Source organism: Corvus cornix, chromosome 15 (assembly GCF_000738735.6).
Source record: "Corvus cornix cornix isolate S_Up_H32 chromosome 15, ASM73873v5, whole genome shotgun sequence".
Lineage (NCBI taxonomy): Eukaryota > Metazoa > Chordata > Aves > Passeriformes > Corvidae > Corvus > Corvus cornix.
This window is the reverse complement of record NC_046345.1, coordinates 10,491,893-10,514,970: the sequence shown is the minus strand read 5'-3', so window position 1 is coordinate 10,514,970 and position 23,078 is coordinate 10,491,893. Positions and strand designations below refer to the sequence as shown.

Here is a 23,078-nt window from a genome sequence, read left to right as displayed (position 1 = left end):
CGTCGCCCCCTGGCGCCCGGAGGAGCGCACTGCCCCCTTCCCTCCCTCCCTCCCTCCCTCCCTCCCTCCCTCCCCTCGCGAGCCCTCTCAGCCGTGAGAGCGGGGCCCGCCCTGGGTCCGGTCCCTCACAAGCTACGGGGCGGGAAACAATCACGACACAAGCGTGACAATAATGGTGAAAATTTTATTGGCGTAACTGCAACAATTTTAAATGGAGTAAAAAAAAAAGCGGAGTTAGAAGTTTACAAGGGAGGAAAGAATCAAATAATTGTTGACCCAGCAGAGCTTCCCCCCCAGCCCAGCCCGGACATGATGTGAAAGGCCTTCCCCAGGGATAGCGCCTGGCCCGGGGGTGCACTCATAGACCCTGCCGGCGCACCTCCATCTCCAGCCCTCGCACCCCCGCACCCCAACAGCGGCTGTGCTACCCTAAAACCGCATCTGCAGTGAACGAACAGGCATTTTGGACACCCACAGTGGCGGCAGCCACCACAAGGCGTTATTTGGCAGAGTAGCATCAGTGTGGCATCCCAGCATGTCAGACACCAGATGAAGGCAGAAGGTGACTGTGAAATTATCTCAGTTAAGCACTAAGGCCAGAGGAGCCTCCTCTCAGCACCACGCACCCTACACAGCACCCTGCACCCAGGTGTGCCACAAGTGTCACTGACACAGCCTCAGCTAGCAGCGAGATAGGTTAAAGACTCCGCAGACAGGGAAAGAGAGGCACAGGATTACACAGTTTGCAGGTGTCCCACAAAGTGGCAGTGCCAAAAACATTTCACGCCTCTCCAGCACTTCCACAAAACGGCTGTGTGTCCCCTCAGTGGCACCAAGGAAGTTGATCTTTCCAGCGAGATAAACACAGGCAGCTTAGGAGCATCCATTTTAAGTCAAATAGACTCACAAGATGAAAAGGCAAATGCATAAGGACTCTTGCCTCAAGAATTTCCCAGAGCTGTGCTCAGCCCAGCTGACACAGCTCTAGTGCTCCCACAGCTCTCTCTGGCCTCCCACCCACAGCACTGAGTGAGGTTTGTTTGTCGGGAGCAATCAGTGGGACAGTTTCAGTGACCTGAGCAGGGCAGCACTGCAATGAGGTTACATGGGGCAGTGACCCAGGCTTTCAGGGCTGGTTTCTGACACAGCTGCCCCTGGACCCCTATAATGCGCCTGCCAAGCTGCACAACACAACCGGATGCCAATGGTTGTGTTGTGCTGCAATGGCAGCAGCTCTCTCGAGCAGTAATTCCAAACACCACTCCAGGGCTGGTACCACAGAATGGCCACCGGGAACTTCACCGCAATACTTCCCTCTCCATAGCACCCTCCAGCCAGAGACCTAAAAGTGCTTTAGCAAACATGAACTAGGCCTCAGAATAACCTCACAAATCCAGGCTAAACTGCCCCCATTTTACAGATGGGGAAACTGAGGCACGGTAAGGTTTAGTAACCTTCCCCAAAGTTGCACAGCTAGTCAGGAAGAGAGTCTGTCTCCCAGTTTCTTCTCCTCAGTCACAAGACCTTTCTTCCACAAAAGAAAAGGAGCCCCTTCCCCAATTAACCCTGCTCTGGTTTCAGGCAGCTGAAGATGAGAAGCCAAGGGCAAAGGTCTAAGCTCCTTCTCCCATAGCATCATATTAAGACTCACTCTTAACATCCTGGAAGCTCGGCTTTGGGAGAACAGCAGGTGATTCAAATACAGCAGTTTATAGGTTACAATAAAAACCAGAATCACACTTTTAGGTGACCCAGAGGAGGAAAAAAAAAAACCCCAAACCTATTCACAGTTCACCTGCCTTTGCTAGGGAAAAAAAAATACAAGTCACATTCCCTTCCCCATAGATTCCAGCCCTCCCAACCCGCAACAAAAAGGAAATAGTGAATGTTAGTTAGGCTTAACAAAGCATTGAGGTTACAGATGTAGTAAGCCAGCACAACTGGCACTGTCTAGAACAGCACAGCTTGATATAAAAGTTGCTTTCTTAAAATCACTTCAAAAACAATTTCTGTATAAGAGGATTAAAAGTAAATTAGATATGAATTCAAAATCAGTGTAGAAATCTAGTTCTTATCAAAGACAGGATACAGTATTCACTTTGATAGTAAAACTCCAAGTGTGTCATGCACACCTGACCCCCAGGACTTGTTATACCAGTAACAGTCAATATAAAAGGTTATTGCTGTAGCATCTCTCAGTAGAACATGTTTAACAAGAGTACAGAAAAGGGAAATACTAAGGAGCTGATAGGTCTCATTAGCAAACTGGAAGAAGAAAGGATATAAATTTCAGATTTTTTTTTCTGGCTTCTTATACCCTTCCTTCTCCCCAGTCTTGTGACAGATTCAGGCCCTGATAGATGGGAGAGTTTCAGGCCAGATAAACACACGCACATCACACTCACTCATGACAGGGATGGATGAAAAAGGCTGCTCTGACCTCTCTGCACCTGTGTTTAAAGAAGGGGTGATGCCTCTTCCTCTCTCTCAGGAGCAGTAGGTGAGGGGAGCAGATGCCCTGAGCTGGCCTGGGTGCCTACGGAGCTGCCTGGCACAGGCTGTCCGCACAGCAGAGCACAACAGTGCTGAGGGATGGTCGAGACTTGCCCCACCTCCTGCTCCAGTGTGCTGAGAAAAAGGCATTGAGATAAGGAGTAACAAACTAGGGAAAAAAAGAAAAAACACCCCACACAGTAACATCTTGATTCCTCTTAGTTTAAAAAAAAAAAAAAAAAAAAAAAGAGCAAGTGGTATTATCGCCTTACAGTGTAATGGAACTGGAGAGACCCTTGCAGGGTCTTGGCTGCCTGTGCTGATGCTCCAGTCTCAGGAAGTCACACACACCATGTGACTCTGTGAGCAGAGCCAGAGTGGCACTGAGGCCACAGGGTGCCCTCGCTGTGCTGTCGCTCACCCTACACACGTGCAGGCAAAAGCTTGAGAAGGAGGTGTCAAAGCAGAGGGTTGTGTTGCCTGCAAGTGTCACGATTTGCTCAGAGCGCTGACACAGGCTGAAATGTACTGGCAAAGCCTCCTGCTGCCAGGAGGGGGCTGGGAAAATCTCCCTGTTGGAGCCCTCGAGCTAACCTCAGCTATCAGTCACACACACAGACACACACACAGCATAATGAGGGATCTCAGCCTCTCTCTCCTGAGACACAGCAAGGGCGTTTCCAGTTTAATGGACCATCTCATCCCTGGATCTACTGCCTCTCCATAGCAGCACCCCCCACCCCCCACCCCCCTCCTCCCCTGCCTGGTAAGGATCCTAAATCACAGTAATGTTCAGAGAGACAGAACTGCCAAGGGGGTGGCAGAAAGATGCTTTAGCGCCCATCTATGGTGCCTCTAACAGAAGAGCTTGAGGAAGCAGTTCTGGCAGTAGGGCTTGTCGTTCTGCTCTTTGAAGGTTCCTTTGTTGAGCTGCTTGAGGCAGAAGGCACAGACAAAGTGTTCGGGGTGGAATTTCTTGCCCATAGCAGTGATGCAGCGTCCTGTGATGGGCTTCTGGCAGCCGGAGCAAAGCGAGCCACGGCGCTCATGGTAGTGCACCTCACAGTAGGGCTGCCCATCATGCTCAAAGAAGCTGCCGTTGATGAACGGGGTGAAACATTCCTGCAGCAGGACAAAGCAAAGGGGACAGGTTGTTTGAGAAGCTGGGGTGGTGCGGAGGGGCAGCTCCACAAGTATCCTCTGCTCTATGGCACAGCCCAACTGTGCTGTGGGCAGATGAACTGCTGCCTTTCAGCACTGTCCTGTTATCCAGGGCCAAATTCTGCCCATTGCAAAGAGTTTCCCAAAAAAGTCTGAGAAATGGACAGATACAGACACAAGCAAGGGAATTAACCAGCTCCTTTGCCCAGCTGGCTTCACTTCTACAAAGAAAATACTATGAATGAGCTACCAGATGTATCCAGCCAGGAAAAAAGAGAGCATTCCTCCCCTGAAATGGGAAACACTGCAGCACCTTTGCCTGGTTTTTTTTTCCTCACTCCAGCTTCCCCACAAGCGCAAGGAGAAGCAAGGACCAACTCAGGCTTTCATGCAGCAGAATCCTTATGAGCATGGGACTGGTTCCAGCTGAGAAAATCAGGCACAATTAATCTTTATGAGTGACCTCTCCAGAACGGCTGGCATTAGACAGGTACAGTCTGCAAAGGATTGTCAAGCCTGAAACATTTCCACCAGTTACACATGGGTCACTGCTGGGAGAAACTGTTTGTTTTACAGTGCTACTGATGTTGAAAAGATATGGGGAAGAGCATACACCAGCTATGTGGTAAGAAGTGTCCAGAGCTGCCCCTCCCCCTCAGTGTCAGGCAGCTGAGAACACTTCACTGCAGAACCTGCAACAGAAGCACCCACCAGACTGGGGAGACTCCTCTCCTTGTGGGAGTGGGAAACTGAGGCAGCAGAGTAAGGGAGAGAGTTGAGGACACCACCAGATCTTACAAATATATCAGCACCAAGACCCAGAGGAGAAGCCAGTTTCCTGACTCCTGGTTTTGCTGTCCTCTTCCCCAGGGAGGACACTGAGTATCACACACAACTGGATCCCAGCGTGTGGACAGGAGTCCAACAAACAGCATAGGCAGCTGAACACTTGCAATACTGGGGGAATGCAGTTTGCCTGCAGTGAGTCCAAGATTTTACTAATGCTGACAGTTATTTCAGTGAACAGTCTTTTCCCTCAGTCAGCTGAAAAGTTTGCTCTGCTTTAGCAGAAACAGGAAGAGAATCACATCTTGTGGCCTGGAAGAAATCTGTGCTGGCCCCACTAATTCAGGCCACAGCAGGGGGAAAGGAAAACAAAACTGCTTGATGAAGTCTCAATCTCTGCACAAGAAAGCATAGCCCCTCCCCACGCCCTAGCCCCAGTCAGGCACGGCTTCTGCTTCTTTCACTGCACACCACTGCAGGAGCGCCAGACAGTCCCAACAGGCTGGTGACCGTCTGCTCTGAGCATCACACCAGGAATCAGCAGGCTGTGGTTCTGACTGCTTGATCTGGTTTCTGCCTTTCTCTCCCACTCTACGGAACAGTGGTTGATTTGGCTCATCTCTTGGGGATTGTGAGAGTTAATATTTGCAATGCTCTCTAAAAGACTGCCAAGTATTTAATCTGCAATATTCCTGTTTACTATGCTTGCTGTATGGAGCCTGCCACTATTTCACCGATTTGCATGTTTGTCTGAACAAGGTCAGTCTCATTAGTTTACATTGTCAGATGGAGCATGGGAGGAAGATCCTCAAGATCTGATTGCTGAGGCAAGTGCTCAGAGAGCAGCTTAGCTTGTAAGTATTTAAAGGTCACAGAAAATAACTCTGTTTATCTGTGAGCTGCTGCAGGAGCCCGTAATTGCAGCTGGGAACAGGAAGAGCAAAGCAACTCAAAAGTTTAATGTAAACAGGCAGAGAACAAGAAGGTGTTTGGTTTTTAAGTTGTGGGGCTGGCTGCCCTTCATTACCCCACAGATGCCTTTCCCTGATATGGGACCAGATGCCTCAGGGTGGAAACAAGAGGGGTCGTACGGCAGCAGCAAAGGACCTTGGGTTTCTTACCCGACAGACAAAGCACTCAGGGTGCCACAGGGTGTTCAAGGCAGAGATGTAGTTTTCCAGGATAGCCCGGGCACAGCCTCCACACTTGGGAGCAAACATATCAAAGTAGTCCTTGCGGCAGTAGGCTTTGCCATCCTTCTCATGAAATCCTGTCAAAGGAGAGGAGAGGCAAAGGGATCAGCTCCCCATCTTCACCTGCAGCCACACAAGCTGTGCAGGGTAACCTGCATGGGTAGGATCATCCTTCCCCTGGTAACACACACAGAAGCTATAGCTGTTCCTTGTTCTGTTCCCTTCCCATCCCATCCCAGGCACGTTCTTCCTTCCCGGGAGGAAGCCATGATTACTGGCAGCATCCTTCCCCCATAAACAGCTCCCTTGGAACTCCAGTGGTTCCCCTGTGATGCCTCAGGCTGTCCCTCCAGCAGCAGCTCTGCCTTACGCCCTTGTCTGCAGTTCAGGGGGGAGACTGTTTTCCCCCTGCATAAACCAGCAATACCTTCAGGTCCGAAGAAAGCTCCACATTGGGCACAGAAAAAGTGTTCAGGGTGCCATGTCCTGTCCAAAGCCGTCACCACTTTCTGTTCAGAAGAAAACACAAAGTGCAGGTCATGTAAATGATGGCTTCAGCTTGGAGGTGAGTAAGGGGGGGCTGGAGGGAGGGGAGAACACATGAATGTTGGTGCTGACAAGAGCAAGCATTAAAATAGACTGTCCTTTAGAGAGCAGAGTCAATTCACCCCTGCGTCTGGCTCATTCGGACTTTCCCACTGCACACTTTTTTTTACCCTAAAAGGATCTTGGGCACTGCTTCCTCCCTTACACAGGGCCCCACCCAGTCCTCAGGACCAGCCCTGGTGCCTGTTACCACAGGCTACCAACAACAAAAGCTGAGGAATCATTACCAGAATGATGGAGCAATGTGGAGTTCTGAAGGAACTTCAGCAAAGATAAGAGGGACTAACTCCACTGACTAGTGTAAGAACTTGACTGTGCCAAGTTGTTTCCCTTTCAAAGCAAAGACAAAACAAATACAGAAATTCCTGAACAAAATCTTCCACCCAGGACACATGGGTGAAGTGGAATTTTAACACCTAGGCCTGCAGCAACTTGCCAGCACCATGATTCCTCCAAGGAACTCACATCAAGGATGGGCCCATTGCAGTAGTAGCAGCGTGGAGAGAAGAGGTTGTGATAGTCCTTCTCGCAGTAGGGCTGCCCATCCCGCTCAAAGAAGTTCCGAGACCCGATCTCCTCCTGGCAGTGGGTGCAGACAAAGTGCTCAGGGTGCCAGGTTTTCCCCATGGCTGTAACTACCTGTTGGGAAGACAAATTATGGAGAACAACTCTATCTCTTCCTCCCCTAGACCACATGACAAGATACCAGCTGGAGGTCAGCAAGAATGACAAGTTCTACTACTCAAGTGAGCCCTGGACTGGGGTAGCATGAAAACTGAATTACCTATCATCTCAGGAAAGGGCAGTCGCTCAGGGGCAGGGTAGAGGTCACTGGAGGAGCTTACAGCGTACCTAGCCAGTGGATAAATAGAGTACTTCAGTTTCTCCAGCATCTCCAGTCTCTTCAGCCTCACGAAACAGCCCTCCCCATTACTCCCAGCTGCAGTCCAAGGTTCAGCAATGAGGCAGCACCTTCAACTCACCTGCCCAGCAATAGGCTTCTTGCAGGCTCCACAGACACCTTTGGCAACTGTAGCTACACCCAGTTTATTCAGGTCAGACTGAAGACTTCCCAGCATGGTATCCAGCTGACTGCCAGGCTTGGTGGCTGTGGATGGAGGAGAGCTGCTCCCGGCTTTTCCCTGTGCCATGAACTGCAGGTAAGAGAAAACAAATACTGTAAGGTAAATGCTGCTGTGCTTATCAGGTAATTTCCTGCTGTTGCTGCCAGTGGCTCCTCTGCAGAGACAGACAGGAGTCAGCTATGCTCTCTGAAGAAGCTGGTGAGAGCCAGGATCAAGTACACACATGTATTCTGCCCATGCAGAGACATGCAGAGAAGCTGGGATATGTAACAGCAGAGCTGCGAACTGAGGATTTGATTTTCCTTCACTGCGCACACAGCAGAAGTCATCAGCACATCCCAGGCACTCAGTACAGTGCTCTCTAAGCCTCTGGCAAAAATCTCCGTTTACCTCATCAGTTCTTGGCCTGCTGACAAAGCAGACACCATCCAGAGGGCCCCTCCTCCTCGACCTCTCTCCATTCCTATGCTCTTGCTCTCAGTTGTCTCTCCTCTCTAATAGAGATGCTCTTCTCTCACTCACCTCACCTCCCCTTTCAGCTAGAAAATCTTCTCCCTTTGCACCAACTTCTGCACATCTGTTTTCCAAGTCTCTCTCTCTCTCACTCTCAGGTGGTTCTCATCCCATGCCTGAGCTAAGCAACTGGAAGCAGGAAGGAAGTAACTCCCTCCCAGTTGCCTGCTGTTTACCTACAGTGCATCCCCAGCAGACAGGGCTGCCACATGTATTGTCAGAGCTGGAAATGCACCAGTGGGGGAAGGGGATTTGGATACTTGTCTCAGAGGCCATTTCTGAAACTCACACCACCACAGCACACATGGTGTGAAAAGGCTTCCTAGAGGAGCGGAGAAATGCTTTACTGAGGTTCATAACTTATAAACAAAGTGTATGTTTTCCTCGGCCATCACAGCCCCTCTGCAGACAAACCCCAGCAAGGAATTAAGAGGTTATTTTAGCTGACTTCGCACTGCCATAGCTACTGTCAGGTTTAGGGACACATGAAGAAGTAGGGTTTGCAGCAGGTGAAAGGGTAAATTAAAACAGACAAAATCTATGCCTGTGAACAACCCACCAGCCTGCTGCCAGCATAGCCAACGGAGCTATGGGACACACTGAAGTGCTCCAAGCCTTGGCAGACCCTGCCCTTCCAGCCACAGGAGGAGCTCTACTCCCTGTCCTGCAGCTGCTTGTCCTTGCAGTCAACCAGTTTACTCAATGACAAATCCTGGTTTCTGCTCGTTTGTATAAAAATTCTCATGACATACATGAATTTAGCTGCTTTTACACACACATCCACACGCTGCCCAGTCTTGCCTCACATGCAGCATGACTCTCAACAGAGCCTAACACGCAGCTTTTTTCCTCCTCTCTCCTCCCATAACTTGCAACCTCTCCTAGTCCAGCAGCACAGAGCAGCCCCATCACACCCCAGTGTCCTCAGCTTAAAACAAACCCTTCACCACACAGCAGACATTTGCTACCAAAAGCTGTTACAGTGACTGTTTCCAAAGCACACACACAACTGCAAGGAGACTCTCACAGAGGGAGACAACAGGTTTTTGGAGACAAAGCCTGTCCAGAGCCCCAGGATAAAGCCCAGGCTTCCTGCATGGTGCAGCAGGAGGAAAAGGGCTGCACTCTGTGGAAAGAATCACAGCTTCTCTTGCTCTAGCCAGGGGTTATGGCCATGCAGGGCAGGCACACATGCCACACACAAGTGATAAATACCATCCAGGGAGAAAGGAGATAGGATGAATTCAGTATGTAGCAACAGAGCACTTCACCCTTGTAGTGACCTGTAGGGACCACACACTCCTGCCAGTCACGTCTGACCCCAGAGCAGGCACAAATACCTGTGCACACCTCAATTTCTAGCTGGCCTGGCCATCCAGCCTTCTTGAGAGCTCACAAATGAGCCCCTACCTGAAAGAGGTTTGTTTCCACCTCCTGCAGGTAATGCCTGCTGTTTGCAGGGGACACTCAGCACAGCATCCACATAAACTTATCATGCAAAGGCCCTTCAAATTCCCACCCTTCACCCATGAGATCTGCCATCACTCAAGTTCAGAGAAGGGCTCTATGAGTAGCAAACCATGCAATACAGGATATTATCCACATTAATGGTGCTGGGAGCTCCAGGAGCAGATCCCAGCACACTCATCAACCAGAAGAGCACACACCATGCTAAGGAAACAGAAGGGGGATCCTGCCTTGTCAGGGCCTGGGGGGCCCGGGGGTGCAGGAGCAGCCAACAGACTGGCACTGTGGACAAGGGGAGGAGCAGAGGCCACCTGAAAAGTACAACAGATCAAGATGCAGAGGTGTTTCCTTGCTCACTGCTTGAGAGCTGCCTGTACACTAACACTGGACTGCACATATACATTAAGACTTCCCGGCACCCTGGAGCTACAGCCCTTCCCTGGCAGGAGATGCAGAACTCAGCTCTTGACCATGCCATTTCCTCCCCCAAATCCACTCATACTGTGGACACCTGTCTAAAAGGGCAAACACACGAAGGACTGCTGAGCTGCTCCTTCCAGTATGGATGTTCTGCCATCTTTTACTCCCCTCACTTCAGAGAGATTATGGCAGGGAAAGCTGCAGGCTGTGTTTCAGAGTTACCTTCTTAATCTCAGAGGGCAGTAAGAGCCCCTGCTGCACAAAGTGACTGTCAGGACACACAGGACCCACATATCCCAGCAAGTTATTGCACAGACATGTACTGTGTACAGCTGGGATTAGATATTGTCCATGAGTCCTCTCTCCCATCCAGCAGTTCATACCAGGCTTTACCTCAACACTGTATCTACTGAGCTCTCAAATTACACGCAGTAGTTGGATTGGAAAATACTACTAAAAACACAGAAGCCTGCCTGCACTTCTGGGAAGAAAGCTTCATCTTCAGTCTGACAGCCAACAGAGACAACTGTCTTGCTGCTAGGAGTCCAGGTCTGGGGAGAACAGGAATGTTTGGGATCTTCATTAGGAGGGGTGCCCACAATGGAAACCACATGATAACCATTATCAGAAGCTTCCCACTGGAAGAGAGGCCGGGGAGCCAAGCTGAAGAAAGAGGAAGAGACTGGACTAGGAGCTGGGGTAGATGACACATGGGAAGGCTGAGGTGGGAGTGAGAGAAGAGGTGCAGGGCCAGAGACAGGAAAAGGAGCAGTGTTAGCAGGGACTATCTTTGCAGTTTCTTTGAAAGGCTGGAGCTGGGAAGAGGCTGGAACAGAGATTGTCCTCCTGGGGAGGAGTGGGGATTCTGGAGGAAAAACCACCTAGAAAGACACGGAGGAAGAAGAAAGGTGAATAAATCCAGAGAGGAACCAACAAGCACTTCCTTTAACAGGAAGGCTGGCTGCTACCAGTATGTTATCTGAGGGGAAAAAGCAGCAAGAAAGAGAACTAGAAAAGGTGCTGCTCTGTGTAGCTCAAGGAAGAGCACCATCTTACTCATCCCCAGAAAGCCTGCACAGGTACAGCACTGGGTAAAACAAAGTACGTCTCCATGTCAGGCTTCCCAGTGTGGTTTTAAAAATAGTCCCCACATGGACATCTGAGATGTGATAGCAGCAGACTGCATCAACAAACACCATCAGCAGCTCCCTCAGATCCCACTCCAATTCTTAAACACCCAAAACTAGGACCCTGTGCTGCTTTCCTTCTCAGGCCAGACAAGGATGAATAGAAAGAGTTAGTTCTTCATTCCGTGTTGTTTAGGATGCTCAGAAACTCAATCTGCACCTCCACACAATGCTGCCTGGACAGAGGGACATGCTGGAATTCCCCAGCACGAGTGACCCTGCTTTCTACCTTCTCTACTTGCTGTTCACCACTCTGCTCTTCCCCCCGGGGCCTGGCAGTGACAATGACCCCCTCTGTCAGCCTAGCATCCTGGCTTTGCCATTCTTCCTGCTCCTGGTTATCGATGCCCAGTCTGTCCTGAAGCTCTTCAATCAAGCCATCTTGGGACTCAGTCTTGTGGAATACGGCAGGACCTAGTTTACGCCTTGGAGAGAGGTCTCGAGACATTGGATGCACATTCGAAGTCTCTTTTGTCCTCTTGATTAAAGATTTAATCTAAATGACAAAGGCAATAGTATCAGCAGACAAGAGCAATGTCATAGCAAGCCCCAAGATACAACAGCACAAACTCAAAGACATTAGTGACAATTGTGAGCAGGAAAAGTGATGTCATTTATTCCACAATGACAAATTTCCTCTTGGCACAGCCCAGAACAGTGACTCAGTGCAAGGAAAAGCCCCATAAGGATAATCACAGCAGCCAAAAATAACTGTCTAGAAAAGGAAGAGAAAGATTAACCAGCAGGAAGCCAAGATAAGAGGTGCAGCATGAGCACTCCACTGACCATTACAGAAACCTCAGCATCACAAGAGCACAGAGCTGCCTCTCTGTGTTTGCCCTTGACAGGCACAAGGCTCTTGGTCAGAGATGTCTGGTGCACAAAGTGTACTTACAGCACGGGAAGGAACAATAACAGCTTCAGCAATGAAACCTAAAAAGGTAAGTAGAGCAGAGGAGCTGCCATCCCCATCAGTGGCATGAAACAGCCCTTTCAGCTTCCTGGAGGTCTCTGTGGACTGAGCCTTACCCCAGTTAGGGAATAAAGTCCATTTCACAAGGACAACCCTACAAACTGCCATGTTCTGTGCTGCTGAACCACATGCAGGAGAGACCACAAGATAAAGCCAGGGGTTCTGAAGCCCTGTGACATGCAGCTGTCATTGACACCACTCAGAGCTCATGCTGTTAGTGGAGGTGAGCCAGGCACGCTCACTGCACACACACACAGTTAGTGTACTGGCAGTACAGTCCTGGCTAGGACTCGCCCTACTCCTACATTCACTCAGTGCCTGCCTGGCCTGATGCAGAAATCCTCTCAATGGGTGGTTTGGAGACACATGGCAGATCCCATTCAGCTTTCCCAAAGCTTTCAGGAGATTCCGGAGTGACTGCAGAGCTTCTGAACTGCTCATTTTCCTGGTCTCCTCTGGCCTTGTTCATGTTATCAATGCCTGCCTTCCTAGGAGTTCTGTCTCTGCCCTGCCTCTTCTTGCCCAGATCAGGATTGGTTTCATGTAGCACTTCAGCTTTTAGCTCCTGTCCTTGCTCCACTACAAAGCCCAACTGGTTTTTAGTGTCGGGGAAGACATCCCACCAATCCAGGGCAACAACAGAAGGTTCATTAACAGAATCCAAAACGACATTCTTTGCATGCACCTCTGGCACATGTGTAGGCAGTGCAAGGGCCCCCAGCTCATCTAAAGCTGTTTTCACACTTCTGCCCTGGGAGGAAAGAGCTGAGTTGTCCCTGAGTGCTCCCTGCTGATGCAGCTCTTTGGGTACCTGCCCCTTCAAAGCATTTGAAATGGGTACACTTGAGATTTTGAGGTCAGTTCTCTGCTCCTTCTCTGTCTCTGCCAAGTCATACCCTAAGCCCCATGCCTCCACATTAGCAGATCTACAGAGAAGCTCCACACTGGAAGCTGGCACAGCCTGGGAAGTACTTCTGGAAGAGTCAGGCTTTCTGCTCAGGTGAACTAAGCTTGCAGAGGTCACCTGCTCCCCACGAGTAGCATAACCAGAGGAACTCCGTGGTGGGGGCACAGGGACAGTTTGTGCTAAACCGGGCACAGGTGGAGGGGCAGCAGGATGCCCCGACGAAGGCAGAACTGCAGTCTCACTGCCTTCCTCAATGCAGGGGTCTGCTGAGGGGACAGATGTTGGCGCTGTTGAGTTCCCACTGTGACTTGCAGAAGGGTGTTTGGAATGGGACAGCACTGTTAAACTGTGGTGAGTGTTGCTGGAGTCTGCATTTGCTGAACAGGGAACCGGTTCTAGGGAAGATTCAGAAATCAGAGACATAGTGGAACTAGTCTGAAAAAAAAGAGATAGAAGGAATAAGGAGAGGAAAAGATAAAGACAGAGATAAGGAGAAGAAAAAAAAGCAAAGAATTAAGCATTACAATAATCATGACTTCCAAATCAAAAAGCCATGTTGACCCAAAGCCTTACTTCCAAGCGTAAGGAAGAGAAATGGGACACCAAAGTGCAGAACCAGTATGACATTGTACCGATCTTCATGAGTTCTACAGCCACTAGGATCCTTTTCCTGTGCCCTTCTCCTCAGTGACAGCTCAGTGTTCACTTGCAGCTGTGATGGGGGCATGGCACAGCCACTGCCACTGCTGGGAAGCCAGCTCCAAACCCAGGAATGTCTCGACTGTGAATAAAGGTCACAATAACTTACTCACAAGCCAGACATGTAGATTTTATATTCCAAAGCTGAAAAAATTCAATCATGGAATAGAACAAAGCATGACATTTTCTTCTTGATACACTAATAAAATGCTCCAGTTGGCTAAGTTCATGGCAGCGAAAACAAAGCTTCAGGGCATTCATAGCAAGAGCAGATGACATGGGCTTTGTTCTATTCATATCACTAATCTCACCTTGGAAGTGACACATACTGAATCTATACAAGTCTGCCAGTCATTCCATGCCCTTGTGAGCATTGCTTAGGTGGCAGATTAGCCTCTTCCTCTTAGGCAAAAGACTCCACATTGATACTGTAATAGAATCAGTATTAATTTTGATCCAAAAAAAAATCTAAAAAGAGCAACTAATACAGAGGTTTTGGGTTTCCTTGACTTACAGGATCTTTTGAAAACAAAAGCTTATGGGTCTTTCTTTCCCCACTTCCAGTAGTTCCTGACTAAACTCTAGGAGACAAAGTGGTACTACTCGTTTTTCTTAAAAAGGAAGAATCATAACAGCAACTTGGACAAGCTCACACAGCAGGTCAACCTAAGACCAAGACTGGGCCTTCTCAGTTTTAAAAATGCATCCACAAAGGATCTCCAAATCCAAGAGCTATCAAGACCTGCTCTGACTCTTAGTCATATTTTCCAGAGAAGGCTAAAGAAGTCAGATGCTTACGCTATAAGGTGGAGGGGCACATAACTTCCTAAGTCCCATGTATGCTATCTCAGTCTCTACTCACCTTTCTGAGATACTTATAATGAAAAAAATGATATAATTAACCAGAACATGCACAAAACCTGTCAGTAAATGGAAGAATCATAACCTTCAGATGACCTGAGCTCCTGCCATGCTGAGGGGCCAGGAGCTGGCACACATGCACACATTTGCAAAGTCACACCAGTAGTGCTACAAGAAGACTGTGCTCAGAAAGGAAAGAGCAATAGGAGACCAAATTTCATTAGATTGCTCTTCCCCTCAAGTAGCACAGCCAGGCCCATAGTCACAGCAGAAAGGAAAATGACTAGCAAGTATATTAAAATGAAGGAATTTCCCAATAGTGCCCTCGCCCGGTATTTTGCCTAAGCTGGGTACACCTGTGAAAGTAACCTGGTTTGATGCTGTGCTTCACACTTGGTTTCCAGACTTCCTAAAATGAAGTCAGTCATTTTCAAGGCAAGAGTAACATTTTGCTCAAACATCAGTATTTTCAATATATTGAAACCATACTAATTCCAAAATAAGAGCAATGGGCGAGCACCCAGCCGTAACAGAACAGCTAACTACAAGCATCCAGCTATGCAGTAAGCAGGCATCACATTACACAGAAATGGCAGAGGGTAAAAAAACAAGTGCATTAAGTAATCTCAGTGGCCGCTGACTGATGAGCCAGATAACCAAAATCAAATGGATTCTGTAAGCAAAAAGAAGGGGCAACAAATTAAAGTGAGCAAAAGATGATAAAAGGGTAATATATCAGCACCTTTTACTCTGGGGTATAAGGCAAATAAAGCACCAGTGCCTCCACTCCTCCCATCGCGATCTACTGCAACTTCTACCAACTCCAACTAATTATACATCGTATTTGGTTTTGGTTTTTTATCCTATTTCCTGTAGTCACACACAGGTCCGGTACCTGAACAGCAGCCTTTCATCTTCCTCCTTTGCAAGGACTCCCCTTCTCTCCCTTGTATTCTGACACTGGTACAGATTAGAATACATTTTTACAGACAAGTTAACACCACCAGCTGGCACAAACAGAAGAGGTATAACCAAACAAAAAGGACTAAAGGGAAAATGAAGCAACCTGGAGGACAGGAATAAATGAAAGTAACTTAAAAACACTCAAAGACATCATTAACAAAAGGAAAACAATCACAGAAGCTATGTTCCTTGCGCTCCAGGAAGAATGTTTGGGCACAGATGAGCTCAATGCCTCACAAAAATACCAATGCTGTGCTTAATATATCCCAAATCTTAAAATCTTGCCGGATTTCAATTTGTTCTCTGAAGTCAACTGAAAATTAAGCCAGAACGGCAGGTGGTGTATTAGTCACAGCAGCTCATCTCTGTCACTCAGGTTTTACTGGAGATTCTAAAGCTTTTTCTCAAGAGTGCAAAGTACTGGAACACCGACACTTAAAAATGTCTCCTCCTTGGATCTTGCCAGAAAAACCTGTGCTGGGCAAGGTCATTCTCAGTTGCCAAGAGCACACCTAAGAGCAAAGACTGGGCCACACCCTGAGCTTGTTTCCTGATAAAAGCAGCAGGGGCACAAGGCCACAGTACTCAGCTTCCACAGCACATGGAAGGAGCAGGGCAGGGAATGCCAGCAGCACAAGTGGGAACTCCCTCCAGCTTCACAACACTGCAGTGTTTCAACCAGGCTGAACAAAGCTTGTGGCTATCCTGCACTCCACCCTAGGACCTCAGAAGGAGAAAAAAGGCAACACTAAGGTGTCAGTATTTGCAATTGATTAAACACACACTACAGTAAGTCTAGGGAAAACACTGAGTAATTCCCAGATTCCACCAAATTAGGTGCATGTGCCAGGAATGGCAGACTGAATTCCATTCCAGCAAGCACAAGCCAAGTGAAGCTTCTCAAGAATGTGTGTGCTCAGTGCTGGGTTCTGAGCTTACACACTTGTCGTAACTCTGGGTATTGTACTGACCTCCATGGGACCCACCAGGCACAGAAAGAACAGCAAACAACAAAGCTGTCACTGAATGTCCTGTACCTCTCCTCACAAAGCATTGCTCAGCTCTGGCTGCCCCACCTAACATCATCTAGGAGGGGGTGGAGTTCAGCACAGACAAGAAACCTCAAGCATCAAGCAGAATTTTTCATATGAGGATAAAACAGAGAGCTAGGAACTGACTTCAGATTAGAAAGTAGATACGTATGCAAGAAAGGCAAACAAAGATTATCTAGTATGTTTGCTTTCTCCATCTCTCTCAGAACAAATCCAAGTCAACAGATCAGTAAGACTATAAGCAAAGCAGCTGAAAGTAGAGTGAGAAAATATTTTTCATTTTGCTATGACTATGGGTAAATGAAGTCTCATGAAAACAACTTCCACACTTCATCATCTAGCGCAGGAATGGTAACATATCCACATGAATAAAGAAAAAGTTATTCAAGTACGTATGACAAGACTGAATAGTATTTGCTATCCTTTGCCCCCACAAGAAGCTCAAACTTTAATCCCATTTTGAGGCGAATAAGAGATTTTGTTTTAAGACAAAACCTTTGAAATCTCCTTCGGTCTGATGCAAAGGCTTCAGTGCCCACACCACATGCCTGGAATATCCATCCTCCTCAGGGAAAGCATATCAGGGTAGAAACACACTCCAGAGAGGAGAGTCATCCTACAGAGCAGAAGGGCCTGGTCTCTGTCAGTAAGCAGAGTGGTGCCCCATGCCCCTCTCCTTCTCATTAAGTTGTAGCATAGCAAAATAATTCACTCTGTACTGAGCAGTAACAAAGCTCATGATCTTTAGCAAACAGACGAACTGCAGAATTGAAGGAAAAACAGATCCCAGAACTGCCTTACCCTGCGCCAGTGATGAGAATTTATAGCAGTCAAGGACACCTACAGCACCACTCAGAAAGCACAAATACACCACGAGAAGTTTATCAGAGCAAATGTGAGAGGTAAAGGAGGCATTCTGGAGATCACCCAAGGTCAGCAAATGTGGCTAACAGGCAAGAGAGACTGTGGTGGGTAGGGACAAGATGAAGCATTAAGCTGTCATGACAGGGTACCTTAAAGTCAGAGAGAGATGCCATCAGCTCATCCAGCTCTCGTGTAGCTGAAGAAGCAGAAATACGGGTCTGCTGCTGACTGGCGGTGACGCGCTGGGGGCTGCTTACCTCGCCCTGGCTCACAGTGATCGCAGGCCTGGCCAGGGAAAAAAATAAAAATTTTTAGAAGAGTGTGTTTAAGCCTGGGAGGGCACTCCTAGACTGGAAGTCCCACTGTTCCAAGTAAGCAGAGCATGAAGAGTTTCATCAGCACAGCCCAACCTGGCCCAGCTTCCCCAACACATGCAGACTCTGCCTCAAGTACGCACACACATCCCATCTGGTAAGAAACAGATGATGCCCAAACATTCATTTTGTCAGACGGGTGTTTGTCGTCAGCTGTAAATCTGAGCTTGAACAGTCCACCTCTTATGCATGACTTAGGCATTTTTTCATCCAGAAGTAGATTAAAAAGCACCAGCATCTTCATGCACCTGCCTGACTTCTGACCCTTTACACAAAGCCCATCTTCCATCCGTCACTCTCCTGCAGTAGCTGCCCCTACACTACAGTCACCAGTCCCACAGGAACCCATCCCATCCCACCCCACCCAAGCCTGCAACCACTAAAACATTACTCACACTGGACTTGGCACAGAGCTCTCCAGCTCATCTAGCAGGCTCTCCACACTGGGACGCACATCTTCAATCCCTCGTGCACCATTTCGCTTTGGCTTTTCTTTTGTTGCGGGTGCAGCCTTCCCTCCCCCAGAGCTGCTACTCTCTGGGACAACATAGTGAGGGCCAGCCACACTGGGCAGTGATGGGCTTCTGCCAGCCTCATCTGAAGAAACGGGAGCAGAAAACAGCCATTCAGAGCCCCATTCCAGAAACACACACACATGCTAATCACAGGCAGGAACAAAAAATTGTCCAGAAATCTTGTGGAACATCCATCTTCGAGGATATTAAAAACTTAACAGTGCAAGGGCCTGAGCAACCTATCCTAACTTCAAAACTTTAGTTAGAGGCAGTTTTGAAGTTGGCCTTGCTTTGAGCAGGGTCTTGCAGCTCAGACCTCAAGTGATCCCAGTCATACTAAATGAATCTTTGATTAAGGGCTGGAGGAGTCTTCCTCACTAAGGATGTTGGAAAGAAAAAGCAAGCTACTATTGAGAATCAAACTATCCACTCATACCAAATGTCTTCCTATTCCTTACCTGCTGTGAAGCCACTGGCAGGAGTATGTTGAACAGCATTCAGTTCCAGAAGGAGTCTGTCCAGTTCTGAGAGGTTGCTGCCCAGAGAGGAGCTGGTCATTGTGGGAGATGGTTCTGCAGACTTCTGCTTGTTTGGGAAACTGAAGATAAAAGGGAAATGTGAAACTTCTGCATCAAGATACAGCAGAAGGATGGAGGGAACCTCACATTAGGTTCCCAAAGTTTACACATATGCTGTGCTCTTTTCAGGCTGATGCTTTTAGCTCTGGGGGGAAAGAAGACATCTGCTTTGTGACATGACTAAACACAGCCACTGCTGCTTTTGTAAATTACAAAAATAGCACTGATGGACAGGGCCTCTGATTTTAGGACTACGTGCTGCCCAGCCCTGTAGGAAAGAGTTAACTGTCTGCAGATCCAAAATGCACAGAACAGCAGCAGAACCATTAGCTCATATATGGGAAAATGACTTGTTTCTGCTGACACCACAGCAACCTCACCCTCCCTGAGCGAGGGAATGCAGGGCTAGCACAGACTGGAGAGAGAGGCAAAGTGCAAACCTCAGATTATCAGCAGAAACTCTGAAGCAATAGGTTATGTGATAGCCTCTTGCAACACTCAAGGTCTCCCCAAGTCCTCACACCTTTAATTTGAGTAACTCTATTCAATTTATAAGAAGGTAACTTGATATTATTTTCTATTGTGTTAAATACACATGCATGTATAAAGCACTGGCTGTAATTACTGCTAGTCTTATATGGGTGATACCATTTACCACACAGAATTGACAACTGTTTCAAAGCAGAACTTCACATCAATGCAGTGATTTTTATAGCAGTTGCACTGTAGTAACAGTCTTTCCATTGTCAGTGGCAGGAACACTTTTTTCCTCCTGGTTTTACAAGTGAAGAAAAAACTTCTAATGCTGTAGAAGTTCTTATTTTATCAAAAAGACACTTTCCAAATCCAAAATGGGAACTTCTGCCTTGTGCACAGGACCACATTATGCTCAAAAAGTTAGTATCTAGCAGGCTTAAGGTCTCTGACACCAGCAACACCAGTGACAATTATGAATTCCATAAGGGAAGTTATCCTTCTCTCCAGACTGAAAAACAAAATCCACAACTGCAACCTGAGGAGAACATACTTCACACCAAACCAACACACCAGCTGCAATTCACACCAGAACTGAGCCATGCCAGACCCTTGTTCAAGAGGACTTATGGCTGTAATTACCTTCATTTCATACTAATTGCATGCAGTCATCTGAAAAAATTGCAATTACTGTCTCCATTGGACCATCTCTGGCTAGGCTGCCCAGAGAGGAGCTGAGCTCTACCCAGAATTAGTTCTGCTTAGAAGCAACTTCCTGCTCAGCAGAAGGAGCTGGCATAGTTAGATTATGACTCCAAAGAAACACCAGTCTCCAAAGTGTAAAAAGGTGCCCAGGATGAACTTCTGACAGCCTCTGCATCACTCATCCCTATGTCAGCAGAAAAGTCTGTCTCCTCCAACCTCTCAGAGTGAGAACAGATGCCTTTTCAAGTGTAAACTTGTTATCTATCAATCACCTACTGAGATGGAGGTTTTAAGAAGTTTGAATTTACCTGAAAACTCGAGTCTCTGCACATCCCTCCAGGCCACAAGTACTGAGTTCCCACAGAAAAATAACCCAAAGGCCATCCACCTCCTAAAGAACTTTTGTGCTGTTTAACAGGAGAATGGATTTGTCACCTGTGTCTGGATCATATCCTTCACAAGACTGTCCAGATCCTGCTCTGTCTGACGGATCCTTAACCTCTTGCAGCTGAGCAAGCCAAGGGGCCAGGTCAACTTTGAAGTGAGTATGAAAGTTACAGTGGCATGTTACAAAAGAGGCAATCAAAACTGACACAAAGCAATGTAACACACACGGGAAGCACTGTTCGTTTCCACTCACAGAAGGCAGCTTGAGCCTCAGCAGGCTCAAGTCGTGAGTCAGGCTTATCTCTTAAAAGGGACGAGATACCTGTAGACGTGCTCCTCCTCACTGGCACGGGGAGAAGGAGAGCTGAGCCCGTCTCTAGGAACTGAGGCACTGGAGCTTTTGGCACTAGAGCTGTATATGGGAGACTGGGACTGAGGCTGTGGAAATGAGACTTGTGTTGGAAACAGAAAATACAAAACAAATACGTACACTACTGCACTGCAAACTGACACATCAACAGGGCAGAACAAAGCCCAGCGGAAATAAAAAAAAGACCTGCTCTTTAGTCAAGCCGGTCTCTATCAGATGAGCTACACGAGCAACAACTTTTCTCCCCTTACTTCAGACCTGCCTGTGAGTCGCAGCTCTGTGCTGGAAACCCCCAGTCTGCTTTCCACAGGCTCAAGACAGATGACTAACACTAATCTCATCACACTACCATTTTGTCAGCACAATGACAATGGCTTCAAATTCTTTTCTGCCATTTGTTGCAACCAGTTAGTTCTAATAAAAGCTCCTACCTCCCCCCATTTCCCCACTCTGTTCATAGCCAAATCCATCTTTGCTTCTTTCTATTCCCTCCTCCTTACTTTCCGGAGAGATCCTGCACCCACAAAACAAGCACCCTCCCACCCGCACGCACCCACTTACCTGCTGGTGGCCGTATCTGGGTGTGTTGGGTTGCCACTGGTCTAAGGGGTCGATCACGGTGCCATTCAGGGCCTCGTTGGAAGGCGGTGGGGGCACCGGGGGTGGCACAGCAATCTCCTGGTACGTGTGGTTTCCAGTTGGGTAGGAGTAAGGAGTTTCCTCCGTGAGAAACACTGGTCGTTTGGAGATATGTGAGGTGGTGGATTCCAGGTCTGCCAGTAAGGCGTCTGCAGGAAAGCCAAAAAAACCCCAACAAAATGGTAAAAGCCTGGACTACAGCTTTGTCTCTTTCTTCTCATTCAAGGTATCTGTATCAGAAGCTTTTTGGGAAGACTTTTCATCTAGGGTAATCTACCAAATGCCCTGAAAAACACTGCTGCTGTCCAGGAATGAACGAGTTAATCAAACTTCTACTACAAAGAAAACACCAGGATGTAACAAAGCAGCCAGAAAAGCTGTGTCAGTCTCAGATTTTTGCCTTAACTGGAAAACCACCCAACAACAGGAACCCGTAGTCTCATTGCACCCTGCAGAACTGCAACCTAGGCAAGCCTGTCCAGAGATCTACTCCAACAGGATATTGACACAGACTAATTACAGGCCCCACATCATCACAGAGTCATTTACTGTGGCCGCAGGCACTGCTTTCTGCAGGAAACAAGATCTCAGGAGGTGTTTTCTCCAGAGTCCAAGGTCGTGGAAGAAGCATGAAACATTCAGATCAGTCCATCAGTGCAGCAGGAGAATGCGTTTCAGTTTTCTTAACAAAAAGCCCTCTCAGTACAGCATACAAACAGTTAACAAGTTTCCCGAGGCTGCCAGGTAAATGCCATTTCTTCTCCTGGAAACAATTCTTAACTAGCTGGGTGGAGACCGCTCACAAATTCCTGAAGAAAAGGAAAACTTCCACCAGCTAGAAACACTGTCACTCATGCCAGGCAGAGCACTGTCACTCATGCCAGACAGTTAGCACTTCTCAAAAATCTTGAAGTCCCCTCAGAAGTGAGGCATAAAAAGGCATTCCCAGCTTTCTGGATTTCTCCCTGCAAATGTATCCTCTGCCCATTCCCAACCCTGCACTCCTCTGTGGTGACTCAAAGGCAAATCCTGACCTGTTGGACCTTCCACTCCATGAGCCCACCCTGCAGAGCCCATTGCAGTCCCTATGGGGGAAACTCCAGTGAGCGCCTGCAGGTCTGTGCTGCGCTCACTTTCCAAAGAAAGCCTCCCTGGCCACGTGCCCAGCTTTCCACCGGGGCAGCAGCATCAGTGCACACCTCTGGAAGGCAGAGAGAGAAGTCAGCTCACTGGGGACATCTGTGCTCTCCGTGGAACAGCATCAGGACATACCTTGCAGGTCCCTTTGGAGATGTGGAATGCCACCAGAAAACAGTAATGCACCTTCAGCAGAATTAGGAGGGGACACTCTGTGAACCCCCCTGGATCTCCCTTCCCCCTAAGCAGACTCAGCTGTCCTCAGAGAGTCTCAGCAGGTCCCTTTGCCTGCACACAGCAGGTACTTGACACTCAGATTTGGGGCACAAGGGCTCAGCCTGAGCATGACCATCCTGCAGTGTCCCCCGGGTCACAAGGAGCTGGAGCTGTCTGGTGGTACCAGAATAGCAACTGAGCAACTGCTCGCACTAATGGCTGCCCACCCACAGCTCCCCAGGCAGCACCTGCCAGCCCCGAGCCACTTCCTGAGCACAGCACTCCACAGCAGCCAATGCACTAAGCAAACCTTCAAGAAAATGTATTAGAAGAGGACAGTACTATTGCATTACAAGATGAGGAAGGTGCCACTTTTATATTGACTCTTTTCAAAAAACCAAAGCATCACAAAAGAAAAAATAAGTGGTCCTGAACTCAGAGAGCAGAATACAG

General features: G+C 48.1%; 1 protein-coding gene across 4 annotated transcripts in view; it reads right to left on the bottom strand.

Annotated features, from left to right (window-relative positions):
• Window positions 1-164: 164 nt before the first annotated feature.
• The window catches only part of PXN (paxillin), a 46,922-nt gene continuing 24,008 nt past the window's right edge, over window positions 165-23,078 (bottom strand). For all 4 annotated transcript variants that reach the window (XM_019285230.3, XM_039560984.1, XM_010398059.4 and 1 more), the window contains exons 2-11: window positions 21,195-21,421; window positions 20,586-20,701; window positions 18,578-18,717; window positions 18,000-18,201; window positions 17,380-17,515; window positions 7,223-7,393; window positions 6,705-6,878; window positions 6,061-6,142; window positions 5,562-5,710; window positions 165-3,615 (exon numbers count right to left, since the gene is read on the bottom strand). In XM_019285230.3, coding sequence (XP_019140775.1) covers window positions 3,349-3,615; window positions 5,562-5,710; window positions 6,061-6,142; window positions 6,705-6,878; window positions 7,223-7,393; window positions 17,380-17,515; window positions 18,000-18,201; window positions 18,578-18,717; window positions 20,586-20,701; window positions 21,195-21,421 — 1,664 coding nt within the window. In that variant the 3' untranslated portion in view covers window positions 165-3,348. The remainder of the gene's footprint in view (window positions 3,616-5,561; window positions 5,711-6,060; window positions 6,143-6,704; window positions 6,879-7,222; window positions 7,394-17,379; window positions 17,516-17,999; window positions 18,202-18,577; window positions 18,718-20,585; window positions 20,702-21,194; window positions 21,422-23,078) is intronic.